This window comes from Microtus oregoni, unplaced genomic scaffold, assembly GCF_018167655.1.
Source record: "Microtus oregoni isolate MIOR12 unplaced genomic scaffold, Mior012 000036F_ref0000092, whole genome shotgun sequence".
NCBI lineage: Eukaryota > Metazoa > Chordata > Mammalia > Rodentia > Cricetidae > Microtus > Microtus oregoni.
The window spans coordinates 692,392-714,449 of record NW_024543095.1 but is presented as its reverse complement, the minus strand read 5'-3'; the positions used below and the strand labels follow the sequence as shown (position 1 = coordinate 714,449).

At 49.9% G+C, this 22,058-nt stretch overlaps 1 protein-coding gene across 1 annotated transcript in view; it reads left to right on the top strand.

Annotated features, from left to right (window-relative positions):
- Positions 1-21,646, top strand: part of LOC121433080 (dihydropyrimidinase-related protein 5) — an 81,483-nt gene extending 59,837 nt beyond the window's left edge. The window contains exons 3-13 of the mRNA XM_041631324.1: positions 1,304-1,462; positions 2,035-2,214; positions 2,973-3,041; positions 5,081-5,125; positions 6,709-6,784; positions 7,825-7,981; positions 11,650-11,791; positions 14,160-14,302; positions 15,123-15,330; positions 17,282-17,450; positions 19,089-21,646. Of these exons, the coding sequence (XP_041487258.1) occupies positions 1,304-1,462; positions 2,035-2,214; positions 2,973-3,041; positions 5,081-5,125; positions 6,709-6,784; positions 7,825-7,981; positions 11,650-11,791; positions 14,160-14,302; positions 15,123-15,330; positions 17,282-17,450; positions 19,089-19,174 (1,434 nt within the window). The 3' untranslated portion in view covers positions 19,175-21,646. The remainder of the gene's footprint in view (positions 1-1,303; positions 1,463-2,034; positions 2,215-2,972; positions 3,042-5,080; positions 5,126-6,708; positions 6,785-7,824; positions 7,982-11,649; positions 11,792-14,159; positions 14,303-15,122; positions 15,331-17,281; positions 17,451-19,088) is intronic.
- The last annotated feature ends 412 nt before the right edge of the window (positions 21,647-22,058 follow it).

Sequence of the window (22,058 nt, the reverse complement as noted above, 5' to 3'; positions counted from 1 at the left end):
TGCGAACAGCACATTTACTCAAAGCTTCTTTTGGGTAATGTCAGCTTTGGAAGCTCGCAAACGTTACATGCTCAAAAAGTTTTCTTTTTTGAGTAATGGGGGAATTTATTATGGACTTAGTCATTTTTCCTGGAGGGTTTGACTTGTGATTGTGAGCGAAGCTCCTAAAATTGTCTTTAGGGGCTGACAAGATGTCTCAATGATCAAAGTGTTTCCCTCACAAGTGTGAGGACTAGAATTCGGATTCCCAGAACCCAGCCTAAAAGGTGGAGTCAGGAGGCACCAGAGCAAACCTGCTAGCGAGATTGGTTTTCCCAGCAAGCTCGGGGTTTGATTGAGACACCTTGTTTAGTGGAGAAGATAGAAGAGCAATAGAGGATGATTCTCAGCATTCACATTGCGTCTCCACACGCATGCACACCCCATACACACACTGTGCCCACATACATGCAAAGATGCATACACGTGCATAAGAAATGGGAAAAAAATCTTTTAGAATTAGTAGCTTGTGGAGCCTGTGAATTGGGTCATTTTTCACTAGTAAATTAGACATGCATCTAAAAGTGCTCTATCCCAGACAAGACAGGTAGAAATGAAGCAAATAGGCAGATCTCTGTGAGTTTGGGGCTAGCCTGGCCTACAGTTTACCATTTCAAGACAGCCAGGGCTACACAGAGAACCCGTCTTGAAAAACAAAAATAAAGAAAGAAAGAAAAGAAATGAAGCTGAGATGCTAAGGGAGAGGGAAATGAGGATGAAGGGACGGATTTTGAAGATGCAGTTGAATCTTTAAGTAAAACTGCCTCATAAGAAGCGACAAAATAAAACAATATCTTCAAAATACCATATTACACGATCCCTTGATTTTGCTTCACACCATAACATATGTACATATACTCGGGCCTTTGATTGTGTTGTCTGTATACTGTAGTCAGCCAGAAGTCACTTGGAGGGAGACTCTGCTGGGCAGGTAGAATCTAGCCTTGTGACATGCTAAGTGCTTTTTCCAAAGGGCTGAGCCAGAAAGAACTCTGCATGAGGAAGAAGCAGCTTTGTTTGCTAGACCCACAGTTGTAAGGAACATCATCCACCGCGCCTCTCTGAACCACCCCTTAAGGCCTCCCCAGCCTTGCTGTGTCTGATCTTCACCATCCCCGTGGTTGTTCCGAGTGCACCCTGAGCCCTGAGCTCCGTGTCTCGTGGTTGTTCCGAGTGCACCCTGAGCCCTGAGCTCCGTGTCTCACTGAGAGTGGCGTGAATGCAGGCAGAGCCGTCAAGACGACCTTTCCCCCTGTTCCTTCAGGCGGCGCTCGTCGGAGGCACCACCATGATCATCGGCCATGTCCTTCCTGACAAGGAGACCTCCCTCGTGGAAGCCTATGAGAAGTGCAGGGGTCTCGCTGACCCCAAGGTCTGCTGTGACTATGCCCTCCATGTGGGGATCACCTGGTGGGCACCCAAGGTAACAGTGCTGATGGAACCCCCCACAAAGGAGGCACCAGTGGTCTGGTTCATAGAGGGGGTGTAACTGAGCTGGCTGGGGCCTGATGCTCTTCTGGGTGTGTGAACAGTGCCCCCACCACCACTCCCCAGTGTGCCAGACACGACATTTAGGAGCCCATAAAGATGGGGGGGGTGGAGGGGGACTGTCCTGCCGAACTTAAAGAACCCATTTTCCTGCCTTCGCAGCGAGCATCACACTGCAACAGAGTCCAAGGCCATGCTCCAAACTCAGGAGCATTGTCTCCTCGCAGTGGCTGCTGGGGCTCAGTATGTTCAGATGTGCGCACGCGGTCTCATGAACATCCAATGGGGAGGAATGCCTAATGGTCGGCTCAGGCACCGAGAGCCAGTGGTCGTCTCTGGCACAGAGAGCCATGTCCTGTGTGCACTGACTGGAACTTACAGCGCGCTGAACCGAGGCCTCTGAGACAGAATTAGTCTTGACCATTCTCAGCACTTGCTGGACCATCTCTTCACCGGGCCAGCACCTGCTGGTCCTCCTTGGCACTGACTTTGTGTTTTGCTCCCCAGGTGAAAGCAGAAATGGAGACACTAGTGAGGGAGAAGGGGGTCAACTCCTTCCAGATGTTCATGACCTACAAGGACCTGTACATGCTTCGAGACAGTGAGCTCTACCAAGTGTTTCATGCCTGCAGGGACTTTGGGGCGATCCCCCGAGTTCACGCTGAAAACGGAGAGCTCGTGGCTGAGGCAAGTCAGCAGTAGAGGCTTTTGGGTGGGAGTGGGGCCAGTGGGCACAGTGTTCAGGGCACCCTGATCATTTGTCACTGTCCTTCAGGGTTCAATAAATCTAGTAGTTAAATGATGTGAGATGTGGACACCTGGGGTGCCAAATCTTGGTCTGAAATTCAAACTTTAAATATACATATATATGAAGATATATATGTTAAAATATATATTAAAATATCTCTTTATAGTCCAAGAGGTTTCCTAGTCTTAGGTAATAATTTAGTGTGAATGTTATGATATTTAAATTCCACTATAGCAAAATAATTTAGAACATCTCTTGGTAACATTTTTTGAGGTACAACGTGCAAAAATAAACAGCAACATTCCATTTTCCTAAACCTGTCCATCAAAAGTGTTACATCATAGAAGTCTGTTCTCTGGTTCTCCTAAGTCTTGGGGTGAAGCTGATCTTGAAGTCTCTGATACCAGAGACATGAGTTGAGATTTCCAGAGACAGCTTTTAAACTAAGTAATGGTGTTTGTCTTTGGTACCCCAGAGCTGTTGCTTAGCAACTGGGCTGTATTTTTAAGAATAAAAGGTATTGTCTAGTCATTAAGAAGTGAGAAGGGAATCAGGAGGAGTTTACTGCCTGAGGCCCCTGGATTTATTCTTTGGAAAATGTGCATTAGGGTAGGAAGACATGCCTGACATACTTTACTGTCCTTTGGGGTTTCTTGTATATCTGTAATTCAATTGTCTCTCTTGTGCTGTTATTCAGGGTGCTAAGGAGGCTCTAGATTTGGGTATCACGGGCCCAGAAGGAATCGAGATCAGTCGTCCAGAGGAGGTAGGAGAAAATTCCTGTGTCTATGGTCACCTTTTTTCATGTAGACTTTCTGTATTCATTAGCTTTCTGTCACTGAAAATAGCCTGAGAGAAAATTATTGTTGTTATTATTATTATCATTTTATTTATTTATTTTGCACACACTCATGGTTTCAAAGAATTCAGTGGATGTTTCCACTTGGTCAGAATGTCATGGTGACAGGGATGTGTGGCAAAGGAGAGCTATTCCCTTGATGATCAACCAGCAAGCGGCCAGGGAACTACCAGGGAAGACCCATCCCTATGACCTCTGTCCTCCAGCTCAGCCTCACCTCATGTTTCTCGAAACACCACCACTATCTAGGGACCAAGAATTCATGTCAGGAGACCATGGGAAACCATAACATAGCAAGTTTGGAACCAGCTTGGGCTACATGAGACCCTCTAGCAGAATAAAGGAAAATAAAATTATATCATTTGCATAGGGGAAATATGTGTTACACCATTTTCCCCCATAGATGAAATTCCCATCTCGAAGCTTCCCAGGGAAAACCAATGTTGAGGCTACCTTGACCTTCCTTTGGAAAGGCAGGATAAACCCCATCATGCGCCAAATTCTCATCTTGAGGCTTTGTGGAAACCATTTCAGGGTCACTTTATCCAGAATTGAGTGCTGTGACAAAAGGGACAGAGCCTTCATGCGTTAGGAGAAAATTAAGGTCCAGGCTCTGCGTTCTGGAGATTCACTTCTGACTGAGGAGGACTTGGAGCCTTCCCACTAGAAACAAAGCTCATGCCCATCCATGGTCCCTCAGATTCTCCACTTCTCACCAGGGTGGGAAGGAAAGGCGATGTGTGCGCTCACTGGGAGTTAACTCTGATAGTCAGTGTCTGCTGCTGAGAGACCCTGCCCTAGCTGCTGGAACCACAGTTGATAATGCCTGCTTGTGCTAGTACCGTGTTCCCACAGGCTCACCCTTTGAAGCAGAAAACTACCTCTTTTTTCTTCAAAGCCCAAAACACAGAGTAATGGGAGGGTCATGTGGCATCTGTATTCCCAGCTCCAGCAAGGTTGAGGCAGAAAGGGCTCAGGTTCCAGGCGGACCTGGGCTACATAGCGAGAGCCTATCCCAATCAATCAATCAATCAGTCATAGCAGGGTAGGAGTTGAAGCTCCAGGAGACCCGATGTGTGATCCTACTATCACTCAAGAGCCAACGTAGCGTAGCTTATTCCTGCCTTTATCCTGTCCCTGTTGGCCACTGGTTTAAATGTAGGTCCTGCTTGGGCACCTCAGAATTTGTAGAGAAATAGGCACCAGGGCTGGGAATGCAGCTCATTGGTAGATGTTTGCCTGCCGTGCGTGAAGTCCTGGTACTTACCCAACTCCACGTGTAACACCTACAATTGAGAGGTGAAGTCAGGAGGATCAAGAAGTTCAAGGTCATCTTCTGCTATGTTGTGAACGTGAGGCTGGCATGGGTTCTGGGAGACTCAGAGCACTTGATTCACGGGGTAGATCTGGGATAAGGTTGGCGAGGGGCCAGCTCAGACTCAGGCTTGAGCTGCCTGTGCCGGGCAACAAGAGGAAGAGCAAGGTTGTAGTGATGAAAAATAAAAATAAAAGGGATGAACCTGGGTCTGTGCCGAGGCAGACTGGCCATCCAGAAAACATCTGACAGTTATCACTTTGTGTATGGGGGGAGGGGTGCCGCAGTACATTTGTGGCCGTTAGAGGCCAACTCTGTTGATCCCAAGCAACAATTTCATGTCACCTGGCTTGCCCAGCAAGCACCTTTCTAAGCCCTGAGTGGCTTCCACCAGGGTACACCTGGTATCCTAAATCCTGGGACTCTCTTTCCGTGGAAGTCCTAGTGGTTGGGGTCTGGTGCTCCTGCCAGAGTGTTGCCCCTATCCACAGCCAGTCCTTGTGGGTGCAGCCAGCCCCTCTGCTGTGTCAGCTGCTCCGGGCACTCTCCCTGCAGAGAGCTCTCAGGCAGGTGCAGCTGGCTTGAAGGGGGTGGTGAAGGCGGTTCCTTATTGTCCCTTGTTTGTTAACAGCTGGAAGCTGAAGCCACTCACCGCGTCATCACCATTGCAAACAGGGTAAGTAGCCCCCCCATCCTCCACACTGGGGCCATGGTGTGAACCGCGTTCTTGTCTTGCCACAAGCGGCTCTCAGGACCGCAGCTGAATAGGTGGACATTAGTCTCCGAGTTCTGGTGTGCATCCTGCCCGCCCCAGCGCTCCGCCCCACCCCTTTGAGCTGATGAAGGGCTGAAGCTGCCGAAGCTGAGATTCATTGCTCGAGTATAAATGGCTTAGGCAGTTATCATTTAACCCTATGCTCCTGGGGCCTTTGTTTTCCCCACTGCTTTCCCGGGTTCGGTTCAGGAAAAGCCCTTAACAAAGCACTGGCAGAGCGTGGTGGGAACCAGCTAGAGATGGTGCCAGAATCCCGAACCTTGCTCTTAACTATTAAATGTGGGCTTTTAACCACGTGCCCCATCATGCCCCCCCTCTGATCTCCTCCCTCATTATCTGAAATCGGGATGATGGCATCACTTACTCTGGAGAGTTCTTTGTGCCTAGGAAGGACCATCCTTTTCTGCAGGATGTTGCTAAAGGGTTTGATTTGCTCAGATAATCTGAACCACCGGCTCTAGAAGGTTAGATTTCCAGTGGTGTGGTTCCTGGATGGCAGAGTCAGCACCATGGGTCTGATTTACAGATTTAGATAAACAAGCTCTCGAGCTCCAGAGAGACCCAGCCAATCAGAAACTGGCATGCTGTGTTGAAAGTTTGTCTTCCCCCAACCTCATGATTCTAATGAGGGCTCCTGCTTGGGACCTTCCCCTCTGGCCAGGGCTACCCAGAAGGATGTAAATGCTGAAGTGTGGTCTTAGGATTGTATGGGAACAGGGAGGCTGTATATCACCAGCCTTAGGATTGATCAGCTCACACCAGGTATCTCAAAACCCCTGACTCCTAACTTGATAACCAGTAAAGGCACAGAATGGCATCTTGGAAGGTTTCCTCTTAGCTCCTGGACCTTGTTCTGTTGCCATGACAACAGTTATCTTACCAAATACTCCTGATGGACACCCAGTCCACAATAAGGAAGGGTCTGACCAACCATCAGTCCCTTGGTTCTTAGCGCAAGCGTGCCCAAAGAAATTAGGCCGTGGGCTATGTTTGCACAGTTCTGTAGAATAGCTGATGCATCTGACAGTCCAGATATTTACAAGACCAGTTAAGTCCAACCCAGACTCTGAGACTGGTTTTTCTCCCGAGTACATTCTGTCCGTCGATAAAGCAACCTTCAGACTGCCGGCATCGGAATGTCAGGTTTAGGATATGACTGTTTCTGGGTCATCGTGTTTGTGAACAGAAAAAAATGAAACAGGAAAAAAAATCATGAGATCAGAGAAAATCTGAGGTTTAGACTCATCCTCTGCCACCTGAGGTCACCCCCCGGGTTGGTGGTCCTCGATGCTGGCCTCCATCTGCAGCCTCTTGTGTACTCAGCTCACCAGCCCTGCATCCCAAGCGTAAACTACCATCTAGTCACGAGTAACGAGTGACACACAGGGATGCGTGTCGGTGCAGGACTGAGAGAAGGGTGGTCTGGGGGTGTGGCAGCTTTACAGGAGCAGGTAATGCTACTTCCTGCTGTCTCTTGCCTTTAGACTCACTGTCCCATCTACCTGGTCAATGTGTCCAGCATCTCAGCTGGTGATGTGATTGCGGCTGCTAAGATGCAAGGTAAGTCTTTGTACCTCCTGCCACGGGATCAGAGGACAGGGTTCCTCAGCTCACATTCTGCCAGGCTTGGCTGCTGAGACCAGGCTTAGCCTGCCCTACCCATTTCTTCATGATTGTCTGCCTCAGAGTGCCCTGAGCTAGCCTGGGCTCAGTACATGAGAACTTTCTCCTCTCGCGTGTTTGCCCAGCAGCTTTTCCAGAAATGTCTGTTACCTGGACCGGGTCAAGTAAAATTAAAGTCTTAAACTGAGTCATTAATTGATGTCTTTTTGGTCTGGTATATTGAATTAACAGTTAATTTGGCAACTAATAAAATGTTAGACCAATGCCAGTGGGCATGTTGGGAGTGGGGGCAGTGTAGGAGTTGAGAGTGGGGCCATGGTGGAAGTCACTGGTAAAATAACAGTGCGTGGGCCCAACTTCCCCTTCTCTCTCCCTTGAGCCCTGTGTCTGACCCTCTAGGGGCCTTAGTGTGACTCCTAGCGCAGACCCCTTGGTAGTACTGAAGCTGTGGCCTGGAGCACTGGTAAGGGGTCCTAGTAACAGGAGAAACAAAGCTAAGCTAGAACCCTGTGAGTGTAAGCCAGAGGCGTGGGTGCCACAGCCTTCATTGTGATATCTGGACCCCCACACTCTGCCTGTTCTTCAGCTGAGGGCCCCTGAGGGATTCTGGCTGGACTGTTGGCCCAGCCTGCTCTTCTGACTTCCTGACTTCTGAGTCTGCTGTGGATTCCACCCCAGCTGCTTCCAGAGCTGTCACATCCCCTGCCTGCCCAGAGAACAGCCTGGACTGCCCACTAGGCCTGGCAGTACATGCATGCCCCACTGTCCCCCTACCTCACTCCCCCACAGCTATGTGTACACAGCCAGGCCATACTAGACTTCTCGAAATTCTCCTCTATGCTGCCGGCCTCCGGATCCATGTCCCTCGGGCCTGAGGAAACGGGGGCAAGCCTTTTCCTATTTGCTGTTAGCTTCTTCACCTGTGTAGTGCAATGTGCTGTCCAACCACCTCGTGATGCTTTCCACTCTCCTTCCAGGGAAAGTGGTGCTGGCTGAGACCACCAACGCGCATGCCACACTCACAGGCTTGCACTACTACCACCAGGACTGGTCCCATGCGGCTGCCTACGTCACAGTGCCTCCTCTGAGACTGGACACCAACACCTCCACCTACCTCATGAGCCTGCTGGCCAAGTAAGGCATTGGAGACAACAGCAGTCCACACAGGGGGCTATAGGTCTTTAAGGTGATGTCCTCCAACACTAGAAACCAAACATGGCCTGCATTTGGTTCCATAGGGCCCTCGGGGTGATTTTGCTTGAACCTCTTCCTCCAGAGCCCAGCTGTCCCTTGCTATCCTGTTGAGCGTCTCTGACAACTTCATTTGGAGTGAGAGCATTGACCAGCATTTTAGAGGCCATTGAAACCTCATCCTGAAGCCCAGTGGGGAGTTGGGACATAGGACCTCTTTTCATATGTGTGGTCCTCTCTTTTCCTGACCGCATTCGTTACTGAGGGAGCAACTTTTAAGAGAAGAAGGCTTATTTTAACTCTTTCCCAGAGCTAGGTCCTCTATGAAGGCTTGGGAGCAGGCTGCGGGGACTCCATACCTAAGTGGATCAAGAGACAGAGCAGAGAATTGCAGATAGCTACCTGGATTTCTTTCCTTTTACTCAGCCCAGACCCTCAGCCCTTGGGATGGTACAGCCTGTTTTCTTCCTCCCTCAGTTAGTCCTTTCTAGAAAAGCCCTCGTCCGCACACCCAAAGGTGTACTACCTCCCTAACACCCTGGCAGCTCTTAATTCAGTCCAGTTGGCGTGGAAATAAGCCATACTTACCTTCACCTCTCCCTGTTGTTGCCTCAGTTTCTCTCCTATGTGTTCCTTCCTCCTCCTGTGCATTCCTTCCCACCTCTCTCCATCCCTGTTACACCTCTACCAACCTCCATTCTAAATCCCTTCCCTATCTAATGCTCAACCCCAACCTGAAGAAAAGAGTCCAAGGAACATTCTGGACTTGGCAAGGCACAATCATGAAAATGTTGGTTTTGTTTCCGGGACAGCTTACAGCTTCTTTGTCCTCTGCTAGTGACATTCTGGGAGGAGATATTACCTTCTCTTACCTTTGGCTATTAAAGTCATGTCTACCTTAAAGTCGGCTCCTTGACCAACTCCCCTAGCTCTCTGTTCATACTGGGGCAGATGGAGGAGGAAGAAAGATGGGACTATCTTCTCCATGCCCAGGCATGGTTTTTAGTCACCTTCCAGCGCCAGCAAGGGCCCTCATGAGGTCACTTACCCCAGGCCACTTTCTACAGTAGTCATGGGGCTTAACTATCCCTTGGTGGGAGAGCAGGCTAGACCACCCGTGTCTCACCCAGAGCTTGGCTGTAGGCTAACCTAATAGGTCAGTGTACCAAAGAACCTCTCAGCCCCTGGAAGAGAAGTCTGCCTTCTGGTCCTGATGCTAAGTTTGGGCTTCTGGAGAGGGCAAGAGGCACACATAACTGAACTATACTAGTCAAGGTGTGGTCTTGTCCATCACTGACCCGTCTTAGTGTAGCTCCAATCTCTCTTTAAAGATAGTCTGGTAGGTTGTCAGATCTGGGTGAAATCTCTTTGCAGAGACAAGTTTTTCCGCTTCCTCACCAAGCTTCCGTCTCTTCTCTCAACATGAAGGTTTCTGTTGAAACTGCTTTCCTGGGGTCATTGTTCAAGAGTCTGACAGCCAAGTGGAGGTGCCCAAGTGACCCAGTAAATAAAGTGGAGAGCCACTGTAGAAGGCATCTGGTGGCAACTTTGGGGCTCTGAATGCATGCATGCACAGATGGTGCACCCACATACACGCAAATATGCACAACACTCATATATACGTATTAAAAAAACACTATAATAAAGACTTGGTTCAACGTCAGAGAGTCCTTTGAAATGTTCCATTTGCTATAAGCAAATTTGCCAAAGGAACAAAAGCACAGTAAACGTCCAGTCCGTCCATACTCAAATAGACAGGAATAGGAAGCATTGGTCATTGAATAATTTTTCATAAAGCCTGTTTTCCATTTACTTTAATTATTTAAATTCTCATGTAAGAATTATGATTTCATATGGTAGAGAAATAGTTCTAGTTCCTTTTTAATCAGTGCACATTGTAAATGTGTGCTATTTTATAGGATTCAGGGTAAAATTTTAACTATTCATAAGAATTTATGATTACTATAATTTTCTCCTATAACATGTTACTGGTCTAATTCATGCAGTGCAGAATGCTGGCTGGAAACCCAGGCGTCAGTTCCCTTTTTCAAGTCTAGTTTCCTGAGCAAGTGAGATACCTCAGCCGGTGAAAGGCCATTGCCACCAAACCTGACAACTTGAGTTTAATTCCCAGAACCCATGTGTTAGAAGGAAAATTGTCCTTTGTTCTCCATGCTCATGCAGTGGTAAACATGTGTGCATGCATGTGTGTGCGTGTGTGCTCACACACACACACAAATAAATAGGTAAGTAAGAAATAAATAAATTATAATTTTACCATCATTCATTCACACTTGCTGAGTGGTACCTGCTTCTGACGAAGATAGGTATTCAGTTAAAGGTGGAAGTTGAGCCTGAGTTTCAGGGTTCCTGACCTGTAATGTGTTATTCTGTGTTGGTCTCTCCCCTGGGCTAAGCCTCATCTGGATATCTGGGGGTCTCTGAGAAGAGAGTAAACCCTGAGACATCCTCATTTCTCATGGCTTCTGTAGGTGCAGATGGTGTGGGGAGCCTCGGGGGTTCTAGAACACTCCTGCTCTCCGGAAGTCTCTTCCTGTCTCTGGAACCCTGACTGAGGTCAGCCCTCTTACCCAAAGAGCTTAGTCATCTTGCTGTGGACTTGCCAGGAACATTATAGTCTTTGGCAAGAGCCTTAACTGATGGGCCTGCCAGCTCCCGGGAGAGACAGCCCTCCATGTAGCCTGACTGGCAACTGTCCGGTAGCCTCAAAATCTGCCCCCATACCCCATCACACCCTGCTCTGTGTCCAGAGCCCCTTCAGAGTGGGTGTCCCCTGTAGCTCATGTACTTATCTACAGAGAATGTGAGAGCCTTGGGGTCTCTACTGGGCACTCCCAGCAATGTCCCTGGTTCCGCATGATCTCCTTGCTGCAGCCAGGTCCTTCCTAGGGTTGCTTTGCCTTAGTGGCAGAAGCATTTTCATACCTGAGGCTTCTAGTCTAGAAATCTCCCTCTTTGGCGGACAGCATGCTGCAGCATGCCACCCTCACCTCCCTTCCCAGTTCTATATCTGCCTGAGGTCCTGGTTGAGCCTTAGGTACTCATAGCCCTCACCGTGTGAAGACTTTGTCATGGATGACATTGATGACAATGTCTTCAGCTTCTAGATGGGTGGCTTGTTAAGTCTTGGCACCCTTTCTCCTGAATGCTTTGACTCCCAGTCACTTAGCAAGGTTAGCACTGAACTTGGAAAAGCTTTGTCAAACACCTGTTGTGTGTGTCTTGCCGGGACAGTGTGGGGCAGGCGAGCTAGTGAGAACAAGCTGCCACGTGAGTCCTGGATATGAAGCCCACCTCTGCCATCTCACCCCAGCTAAGCCCTAAATGGTGGGCAAGTTGTTCTCCACCTGTTATTTTACCAGTCACCAACCCAAGGGTTGGAGTCTCCTGGAACATGCCCTGTGCATATGTCAATTCTGTGGATAGATAAACTGTTCATTTAAAGGAAAGAAACAAACCGTTAGAGGAGTAAGTAAGCAGCAGGGTCATTCTCTGGGTTCCCAAGCCCAGGCTTTCCCCCTCAGCTTGTTCCCCACCCACTGGGAGATCGGCCTCCTGTCCCCTCACTTGTCACTTCTCCCTCTCTCCAGTGACACTCTGAACATTGTGGCATCAGATCACCGGCCATTCACCACGAAGCAGAAAGCCATGGGCAAGGAAGACTTCACCAAGATCCCACATGGTGTGAGCGGCGTGCAGGATCGAATGAGCGTGATCTGGGAAAGAGGCGTGGTAGGTGTGATCAGGGAAAGGGACGTGGTAGGTGTCTGCAGCCTTGCCCACACTGAAGATCCCAGCGAAGCCCACTCATCAGGGTGTGTTAGTCAGGGTCCTCTAGAGGAACAGTACTGATAGAACATAAAGGGGATCTCTAAGAGTGGCTTGCAGGCTGGTCCGACAATGACTGTCCCCAACAGAAAGCCCAGGAATCCAATAGTCGTTCATCCATGGGGCTGGATGTCTCAGCTGGTCCCTGGTATATGTTGGAATCCCAGCGAAGCAGACTCTAATATCAGTGAAGGACTGTCTCAGCAGCAGTATGTATGAACTTGCCAATAGGAGTCAGGATGAGCAGGCAAAGAGAAAAAAGCTCCCTTCTTCCATGTCCGTGTGTGTGTGTGTGTGTGTGTGTGTGTGTGTGTGTGTGTGTGTGTGCTTTTAGAAGGTGTGGCCCAGATTTAAGGTGGGCCTTCTAACCTCAAATGATCCAATCAAGAATAATCCCTCACAGTCATGCCTAGCTGCCTGAGTTTCAGCTAATTCCAGTCAAGCTGACCACCAAGAATAGCCTTCGCAGGAGAGCTGACCCAGTCACGGCTCCTGTGGTACCCAGTAGCAAGGCAAGAGGTTGGTAGTATCCGTAGATGGCGGAGGTCAGGCTTAGCTAGCACAGCACCAGCTCACACATGCGAGGGGCGGAAAGGCTCTCCCCATTACATCAGAAAGTGGTAGGTAGGACCTGTTAAGGAAACGTGACAGTTTAGAGGAGTATGGGAGGAAATCCATGCAGTTGGAACTTTAGCATTTTGGTTTACTTCTTCCTACTTCAGCACATGTACTGGATTTTTCCTGTTGGTTTCTGAGGCAGGATCTCACTGTGTAGACAGATTTGGCCTTGACTGTTTGGAGGTCTTCCTGCCTCATCCTCCCAAGTGGCAGGATTTTAGACGTAAGCCACGGTGCCTAGCTAGATTCATTATTTTAGTAACTGGATTCATTTTTTCCCCCTACATATTTTAAGTCCTTTTGAGTGTCTTCCTAGAACTCTACAAAGCTGTGGGCTTTTTAAAAAGGTGGAATTTGGTACTTGTGATCTAACTTAGCTCTTCATACACACTAGGCTGGAGTTCCACCGCTGCCTACATCGCAAGGCTCAAAACGTCTTTTTTAAATTGCTATGTAATGCTCCTTTCAATGGAAATGCTGTATTTAATTCTTCTTTGTTTTCACACTTCAAATGCCACTATGGAGCAGTCCTTGCTTATGAATGTGACCATTTCCAATTACTTCCTTAGGAGAGATTTCTAGAAGGGGATTTTTGGGCCAAGAGATATAAATATGAAGTTCTGGGTCTATTTTGTCTAACTGAATTTCAGAAAGATAGGGGCTGGGATTTCATCTGAATACCACCTATTCTGCCCATGGAGAGTAAGTAGTTTTTGGTCTTGGTCTGTCATTGTTACTCTCAACACTCAGTATACGCTCAAAGAGATTTGAAGTCCTAAAAACAGCCTCCTGCTCAGGGCAGGGCTGAGACTTAGCTCCAGGCATTGTCCCTGGAGGAGAGAGACGCGGCTATCTGCGGCAGAGCAGGCAGCTCTTTCAGAACCCAGAATACACTTCAGCCTCTCCCAGCCATCTCCAGTTTCAGGTGGTCCACAGTCCACAAAACAGTGGGAAATTCTAAAAATAACTCATAGTTTGCAGAAGTTTTTTGTTTGAGACAGGGTTTCACACTGTACCCCAGGATGGTCTGGAACTCATTTTGTAATCCAGACTGGCCTTAAACTCACAAGAGTCCTACCTTAGCTTTCCCAGAACTAAAATTACTGACATGAGCTACCACATCCCATACTGTAAGTATTAAATAATTTTTGTTACAGTATATTGTTAAATTATTCTATTAGTTTTTGTTAGCTTCCTGCGGTGCCTAACTTTTGAGTTAACTTGGTTGTAGGTGAGCATGTATATGAAGTAAACCTACTCTGAATCGGGCTCAGTTCTCTGTAGTTTCAGGCGCCCTATGTGGGCCTTGGGACAATACCAGCAAACAAGGAGACATAAGCTTTTGCACACGAAGGGAAGCTCCTTAGTCATCCCAAGTGGGCACATGTGTGGACCTTATCTAGGGGGTGCATTTGCTCCAGGCAGGCAGCCTTTGGCACAAGTCACCAGCATGGCTGAGTGAGGGATGAAGGGGCAAGCAGGGTCTCAAGCTCTGCCCAGTGCCTCGTATTGGGACCGTGCCTATAGCACTGTTTGCCTGAGGACCACATCTGTGGCCCTCTGAACTAAAAGACCACAGGCTGGTTAGCAAGTGCCTGGGGAGGAAGCCATACGTCCAGATCCAGGCTGATCTGACACATTTACCACATTCCAGGTTGGAGGAAAGATGGATGAGAACCGCTTCGTAGCTGTCACCAGTTCCAATGCAGCCAAGATTCTCAACCTGTATCCTCGCAAGGGCCGCATCATCCCTGGAGCCGATGCCGACGTGGTGGTGTGGGACCCAGAAGCCACAAAGTAAAGCTTGCCGCTAGTCTCCTGGGCCTGGGGGGACTTTATTCCAGAACGGCAAAGGCGAATGACCTTTGCAGCATTTCCAGGGTAGAGGAATATGACGGTGACTTGCCTCCCATGTGACTGTCCGCCTCCCTTGCTCATGTATACCCATTCCTTTGTACACCCATGTTCAGTGTCTCTGTCCCTGCTTCTAAGGGACCAGACAGATGGGAAAAACACACACTAGTTTTTGGGGTTTTTTTTGGAGACGGGATTTTTCTGTGTAGCTTTGGAGCCTGCCCTGAAACTCATTCTGTAGACCAGACAGGCCTCAAGCTCACAGAGATCCACCTGTCTCTGCCTCCTAAGTGCTGGGATTAGAGGTGTGCGCCGCCACTGACCGGCTTACACTTCTTATGTACAAAAGCCTTAATTTTTTTTGCATTAATTCTCTAAAGGCTCTGTGTCCAAATATGTCTCCATTCTTAGATGCTAGGGGTAAAGATTTCAACACAAGAATTGTGAGGGGAGGGCTGGAGAGATGGCTCAGAGGTTAAGAGCACTGACTGTTCTTCCAGAGGTCCTGAGTTCAATTCCCAGCAATCGCATGGTGGCTCACAACCCTCTGTAATGGGATCTGGTGCCCTCTTCTGGCCTGCAGGCACACATGTAGACAGAACACTGTATACATAATAAAGAAAGAAAGAATTGCGAGGGGTGGAATTAAGCCCCATCAGACAGCTCTGGGTACCATTCCTTCCTACCGGGGAGCATCTCGTGGCATCAAGCTGTACTCTCTTTACCGGTACTAAGATCTTGTTCCCCCCTCATCTCCCACCAGGACCATCTCAGCCAGCACCCAGGTGCAGGGTGGAGACTTCAATTTGTATGAGAACATGCGCTGCCATGGCGTGCCGCTGGTCACCATCAGCCGGGGACGCGTCGTGTATGAGAATGGTGTCTTCATGTGCGCAGAGGGCACTGGCAAGTTCTGTCCCCTGCGGTCTTTCCCAGACATTGTCTATAAGAAGCTGGTGCAGAGAGAGAAGGTAAGATGGGGTGGGACGAGGTCAAGGCCCCTGTTGGGGAACATGTTCACTTTTCTCCATTAACTCTCAGATGCTGTCGTGTTCTAGGTTACTTCTGCATCAGTGTGACCCGAATGCCTTAAGAGAGGAAAGGGTTAACTAAGCTCATGATTTCAGAAGCTTTAATGTGACCTGGTACAGGTTCATGATAATGGGAGTGTGTGAAACGGTGGTTTTCAACCTGTGGGCCGCGACCCCCACAGGGGCCATGTATCAGATACTGACATTACAATTCATAACAGTAGAAAAATTACAGTTATGAAGTAGCAATTAAATAATTTTGTAGTTGGAAGTCACACCACAACATAAGGAACTGTATTAAAGGGTCACAGCAATTGGCTTTTGGGAACCTGCTCCCCATGCTGGATTACCTTATCCAGCCTTGACACAGGGGAGGAGCTCAGTCCTGCCTCCCCTTGAGTGTCTGAGGGGAGGCCTGCCCCTTTCTGAAGTGGAGATGGAGGAGGAGGGGAAGGAGAGGAGAATAGGTGGAAAGAGGATGGGAGACTGAAGTCAGTATGTTAAATAAATGAAAATGTTATTTAAATAAAATATTAAAAAATGTAAAAAGGGGTCACAGCATTAGGCAGGCTGGGAACCACTGGTGCAGTGGCTGATGGTTCGTGTGCAGCAGGCAGGGAAGAAGCCGGAAGTCAGAACCAGAGGCCGGCTGGTAGCCTTCAGAGTGACCCCAGTGACCTGCTTCTGTCAACCAAGTCCCGTCTCCTAGAGAATTCCATTCAGACAAGCCCTAACACAGCATTTCCTCTGGATGCTGTCTGTCACCATCTGTCCAGGACCCTATGTGGCAGAGACAAAAGGGATAGTGGAGTTGGAAAATTCTGGTTTCCACGTCCCATTTTGCATAGATCTATTATTTTATTACTATTATTAATGTGTGGTTTGTATGTGTATATATGTATACACAGGTGAGGAGGGGTACCCATGGACTCCAGAGGACTCAGATGCCCCTAGAGCTAGAGTTGCTGGTGATTATGAGAACTGAACTCAGGGCCTCTGCAGGAGCAGCACACACTTTAAACCTCTGAGCCACCTCTGCAGTCTCAGTAGACAAAATGTAAATGGGCAAGCAGAGAGGGAGGGAGGCTGGTGGGTGTGTCTGTGGCCAGTGAGCTCCTCCCATACACAGGCGGATTACTCTGTTCCTGGCCCCTCTTGCTAATGCCCAGGATGCCTTTGCAAGCACAGAAATCCCCTGTGCCTGTCGTTTCTCTCAATTAGACTGGGCAGGCAGCATGCAAAAGCGCAATTGAGGCTCCCTCCCAAAGGATACAGTGCTCCCATCTCTGCTGCTATTGCTGCTGCTCCCTTGGCCACCTGCATGTCCTCCAACACACTTCCTCCCTGTCACCGTGGTACTTTTAATATAGTGAGTCACCATCACGGACCTAGGCCAGAACAGCTCTAAGTGACAGAGCGGAGGCCGGAGCCTTGGTGGCCTTATTTGTGCAGTACAGCTCCTAACCCTTTATTTAGTATTGCTTCCGGCAATATCCCATGGCTACACCAACTCTATCTAGCCCGAGTTTTCTCTGGGTTGTCAGACCATGCTGAAAGGTCTTCCTGTTGGGAGCGTGGCCTTGTCAGGACACTGCCAGGATGTTCACGGTGGAGGAGTTCCTCAGCTGTGTCTCTGGAAAACTCCCCTGGAAGGATCCTACCCAAGCAGAGGGCAGAGACTGAGGCACTTTCTTCACATGCACATTTATGCGTGCATGCTTACACTCATCCTACGTAGAAGCTAGGAAAGCATTACTTCAGCACTTGGAACTACAGAAACTAGAAGCCTGTCGCCCGTGCCTCTTGGGTCCTGTGGGTCCTAGCAGGTGTTGGTGGAGGAGGTTGCAGCTGTGTGCTTGGCCTTGACGTTCCTGTCTTTTCTCTTCACCAGACCTTAAAAGTGAGGGCAGTGGACCGCACTCCCTACCTAGGGGACGTCGCTATTGTTGTCCACCCTGGGAAAAAAGAGATGGGAACGCCACTGGCGGACACTCCCACAAGGCCAGTCACCAGGCACGGGGGCATGCGGGACCTTCATGAATCCAGCTTCAGCCTTTCCGGTAAGGACGAGGATGTGAAAGGTGCTGGCAGGTGCAGGCAGGCAGGAGAGAGGCCTGGGCAGTAAACTGCAGCCTGTAGGTCCTTTGTAGAACCATGAGGACAGGGGCTGTCCCCAGGTGCTCAGCTTTGTGCTCTTAGAAGAGCAGCTTATGCCAGGAACCTGTGGTTCCCACAGGAGGTGCTAGTGGCCTGTGGGGAGGTGACCTCCAAAAACACACTCTCAAAAGGCAACTCACTGCCACAAACAGTGGGACATGAATGCTAGGTGCTGTTTCTTGTGCACTGTCCGAACACACTGAAGCTTTGTCAGTGTGGGATGTGTGGCTTCTCAGGATCTCCCAAGCACACCACAGCCTACAACAACTGACCCCACATGAAGTGGTAAGACCCTGAGCCTCTGGGGCCTCACTGGTCGGTTGCTTCTTCTGCCCCAGTCCAAGAGCCATGACTGGACAGTGGTTCCTTCGGACAAAGTAGACATCAAGTTGCCTGTCATCTCTCTTCCAGCCCCAAGTCTTAATCTGTTGGAGGTGGGGATCACAGAATAGTGCCCCACTGTGATCTCTGGGGCCCTAGACCCGTCTTTCTGAGTCTTAGATTTCCAGAGGCAGGGCCTTGGAGTATGGGTCATTCATTTTCCAAAATAGTTACCAGTTTCCTGTTTCAGTGTCTGTCTATTCATTGAGTGTAACTGGAGGTTTCTCTCCTGCCCGCCAGTTCCCGGATAAGCACTCAGAGGCTTCGTATTAATTACAAACTGTTTGACTTATTAGCTCAAGCTTGTTATTAACTAGATCTTACGGCTTAAATGAACCCATTTCTATTATTCTACATTTTACCACGAGGCTTATGACTTCTTAACCTCACATCTTGCTTCTCCTGCGGCTGCTGGCGTCTCCCTGACTCCGCCCTTCTCCCTGTATCTGTTTAGATTCCCCACCCCCTTGGCTCTGTTCTGCCTGGCTATTGGCCAAATCAGCGTCCTTATTAACCAATGGAAATATAACATATAGAGGGGAATCCCACATCAACCGAGACCTGTGTGTGAAGGTCTGTGTGACCACTGGCTGATCCCTTGGTCTAACAGCACAAATATTGCTGTCCATGTGAGTGAGTGGAGAAGCTCCTAAAGTAGCTCCGAGTCAGGAAAACCTGGGTTCACACCCTACTGCTGTAAAATGTGATACCCTGAGCCCGAGGTTTCTCATCCAGATAATGGAATAGTCATGGGGGTTAAATGACTGAATACCTGGGACTTGGGGAGTGGCTCCATCAGTAAAGCATTTGCCTTGCAAGCGCGAGGACCTGAGTTCAATTCCAAGAAACCATGTTGAAAAGGCAGGCACGGGGCTGGAGAGATAGCTCAGCAGTTAGGAGCGGGTACTGCTCATCCAGCGGACCTGTGTTGAGTTCCCAGTTTCCCAGCACTCAACTACCAGCAAATTCCAGCTCCAGGGAAATCCAACACCTCCTCAGGCACATGCACATACCAATACACAGCCCCAGACCTGCCCTAAAAGAGGTGGACAGCATTCCCTTGAGGGGCGGGAGAGGTCTGAGCCTCGGTGGTGACAGGGAGCCTGCTAACCCAGAGAGCTTCTACGTGGTTGACTTTTCCGGCTTCTTTCCCCCCGCAGGTTCTCAGATCGATGATCACGTTCCAAAGCGGGCCTCAGCTCGAATCCTTGCGCCCCCTGGAGGCAGGTCGAGCGGTATTTGGTAAAGGCTCTGACCAGCCCCCTCAAGTGAGGATGCTCCACGGCCACCACCCGCCTGCACACCTTCCGGCCACAGCTGCAGGGGGTGGGAGAGGCTGGGCAGGGCAGTGCTCTGCTGGTGGGGGCTCCAGGAAGCAGAGAGCCCTCCCCTTGTCTGAACGTGTTTCACGGGGCTTTGACCCACCCCTAACAAGGCACTTTGAGCTGTCCCTCCTGCTCTGCTCCCTCCTTCCTTCCTCGGCCCTGGGGTTTCTCTGGGCCCCAGCGGCCACACTATGCACAGCACCCAAATGCATAGCGCCTGGCCCCGCCCCTCCTCTCACGACAACCACCAGTGCAGGCTCTGGGAAGGCCCGGACTTGAGTGCCCTGCCCTGCTGCCCACCCAGACAGGCGTCCAGAGCACTTTAGCAGATGTGTGTTATAAGTAAGGGCCTTCCCCCCTCATCCCTTAGGTACTATGGTGACATTTCCCAAGTCAGACAGGTGTTAGCTTCTCAGCCATGCCCGAGATGTCCCATCTTTACTGACTCACCCCTGTGTAGGTACAGTCAGGACACCCTGGTTGTGGCTGTGGTTGGGACACCCTGTGCCCTTTGCCGGCCTCTTTCCACTCCCTACCCACACCCTCTGGGAGCCCCAGACCCCAGATGGGTAGCTGGATGGGCATGGGGCTGGTGCCAGGCGCGTGTAAATGGTTTTGTTTTGCACGTTTGGTTTGCGCAGTGGTTTGGTTTGACTTGTTTGTGCACCCTGTGGACAATAACGGTGCTTCGTGTCACTAGCGTAGCATAGAATCGGGAGTAGATTTGGTTCTTAGGAGATGCTGCAGTCACCACCAACCAGACAGTCCAGGGCAGCGGTGGGGACAGGCTGTCCCCCAGCCCCTTTCCCCCAACCCAGGGTCCTGCTACAAGAAGCAACCCTAGACCATGCCTCCCCTGTCCCACACCCCTACCTCTTACCACCCCCATCTTACTTTTTCTACATTCAAATGTCCTGGATGCTAACCTTGGAAACCTTCAAGCAACAAGGCAGCCCCTCTCTCGTCGATTCTCCTGGTCACTCCCAGCACTAACCCCCATGTCCATATCCTCACACCCCTACACATCTTCCTATAAGTTGCCCCTGCTGGACAAGGCCTCGCTACTCCTCCTGTGTGACTAGCAAGAGGCCTCATGCCTGCTGAGAGAGGGGGAGTAGGAGAGGGTTGGCCAGCCAGCCACCAGGGTGTGTGTGGCGGGGGGGCTTCACCATGCAAGCCCTAGCCTGGAGAATCGGCTCCACTGCCCAAGTGCTGTGGGGTCCTGCACTCAACACCCCGCTCTTGTTGGCTGCTGGTTAGGCCCGCCCTGCCTCAGAAACTCTTTGGGGGTTCTCATAGGTGGCTACCCAATCTGAGAAGTGACCCGCCCTGTTTGCCATTGATAGGCCTCATCATCCCTCCCTCCCCCTCCTTGGGAAACGATCTCACTTTGGCTTGAACTCCCCAAACCTGCCAGAGGCCTCAGAGATCTTGGTACTCATCCCTGCAGTTTGTACTGCTTTGGGTCCACCAAAGCACTTCCACGCATCTGCTCTCGCTCCTCCTTATGGTGGAATGCTTACCACTCTCCCCCGTCTTACAGATTTAAAAAAAAAAAATAACCTGAGGCCCCAAAAGTTAAGGCTGGCTGGCTCCAGAAGTGTCCATGACTGACCTTATGGCCTTAGCTGGTCTAACCTAGATGTGGAAAGCGGCTGTGGACTGATACCAGGCCCCCCAGGAGTTCCACCAGATAGAACGAATGCTTTCTCCCTGGGGAGAAAAACGCATTCTGCCTTGCTTTGCACACGTCGATCTTCATTATCTTTATTGTGAGCAGACTACTGTATACTCTCGGTTTGAGCCTGGACTAGAAAAGTGTTGGGAACTTGTATGTGGCTTTAGTTGCATCCTCATCTTCATTGTCCTCATTTTGGAGCTGAAATCATAACCCGGAGAGCTGAGGAAGCCATGGGAACAGTAGGCAATGACGCTGGAAAAGCCTCATGGGTAGCAAAAGCAGTGATACTGATCCCTGGTACAGTCCTAGCCTCTCCTCCTTTTTCTCCTTCTCTTCCTTCCTCTGCCTCCTGCTCCTCCTCCTCTTCTTTTTGAGACAAAGTCTTGCCTATGTAGCTTGGCCTTGAACTCAGAGCATCCTGCCTCAGTTTCCCAAGCACTGGAATTCCAGGCACGAGCTTCCACACCTAGCTATATATCATCTTTGTCTATTTTTGCCCTTGCTTGGTCATGGGCCTTGGGCAGATGCCAAAGATCCGAGGGATGGTAGGACCAGCGAGGCAGGGCACCTTGCTTGGGCCAGGAAAGCTTTACCTGAGTGCCTCCACCTGAGAAGTGCATGACCTGGCGTGGTGAGAGAGTACGTGTTCAAGGGGCCGCTGTAGGCCTTCCACTTCATCCACCCCCACCCTTGAGTACACCCAAATCCACCCTTCCATAGACTGTGCTCACCCAGGAGCTTCTGGGTGTGAATCAGGAGGCTCGAGGAGCCAAACAAACCATCACACACACACACCCCCGTGTCCATTCCCTGCCCCCATCAGAGCTCCAGCCAGCCCCATCCCAGGCCCAGTGGCTGCTGGCTGGAACGAAAAGGGTCTCTGGTTGCACCGAATGCAGCTCTCAAACTGGTCTTGTACTTGCTGAATAAATACTGTTGTTCTTGCCTTAGCTGCTCTCTAGGTTTGTGGGGTTAACGCACCCAAAAATTGTGCTACTGTGTGTGTGTGTGCGTGTGTGTAGTGCTAGGAGCTCACAGTAGGCCTCTTGTCAAGCCAATGCCGTGATAAGGGCATCTCTTATACTGACCCAGAAACCACAGAACCACATGGAAGCCAAACCCCC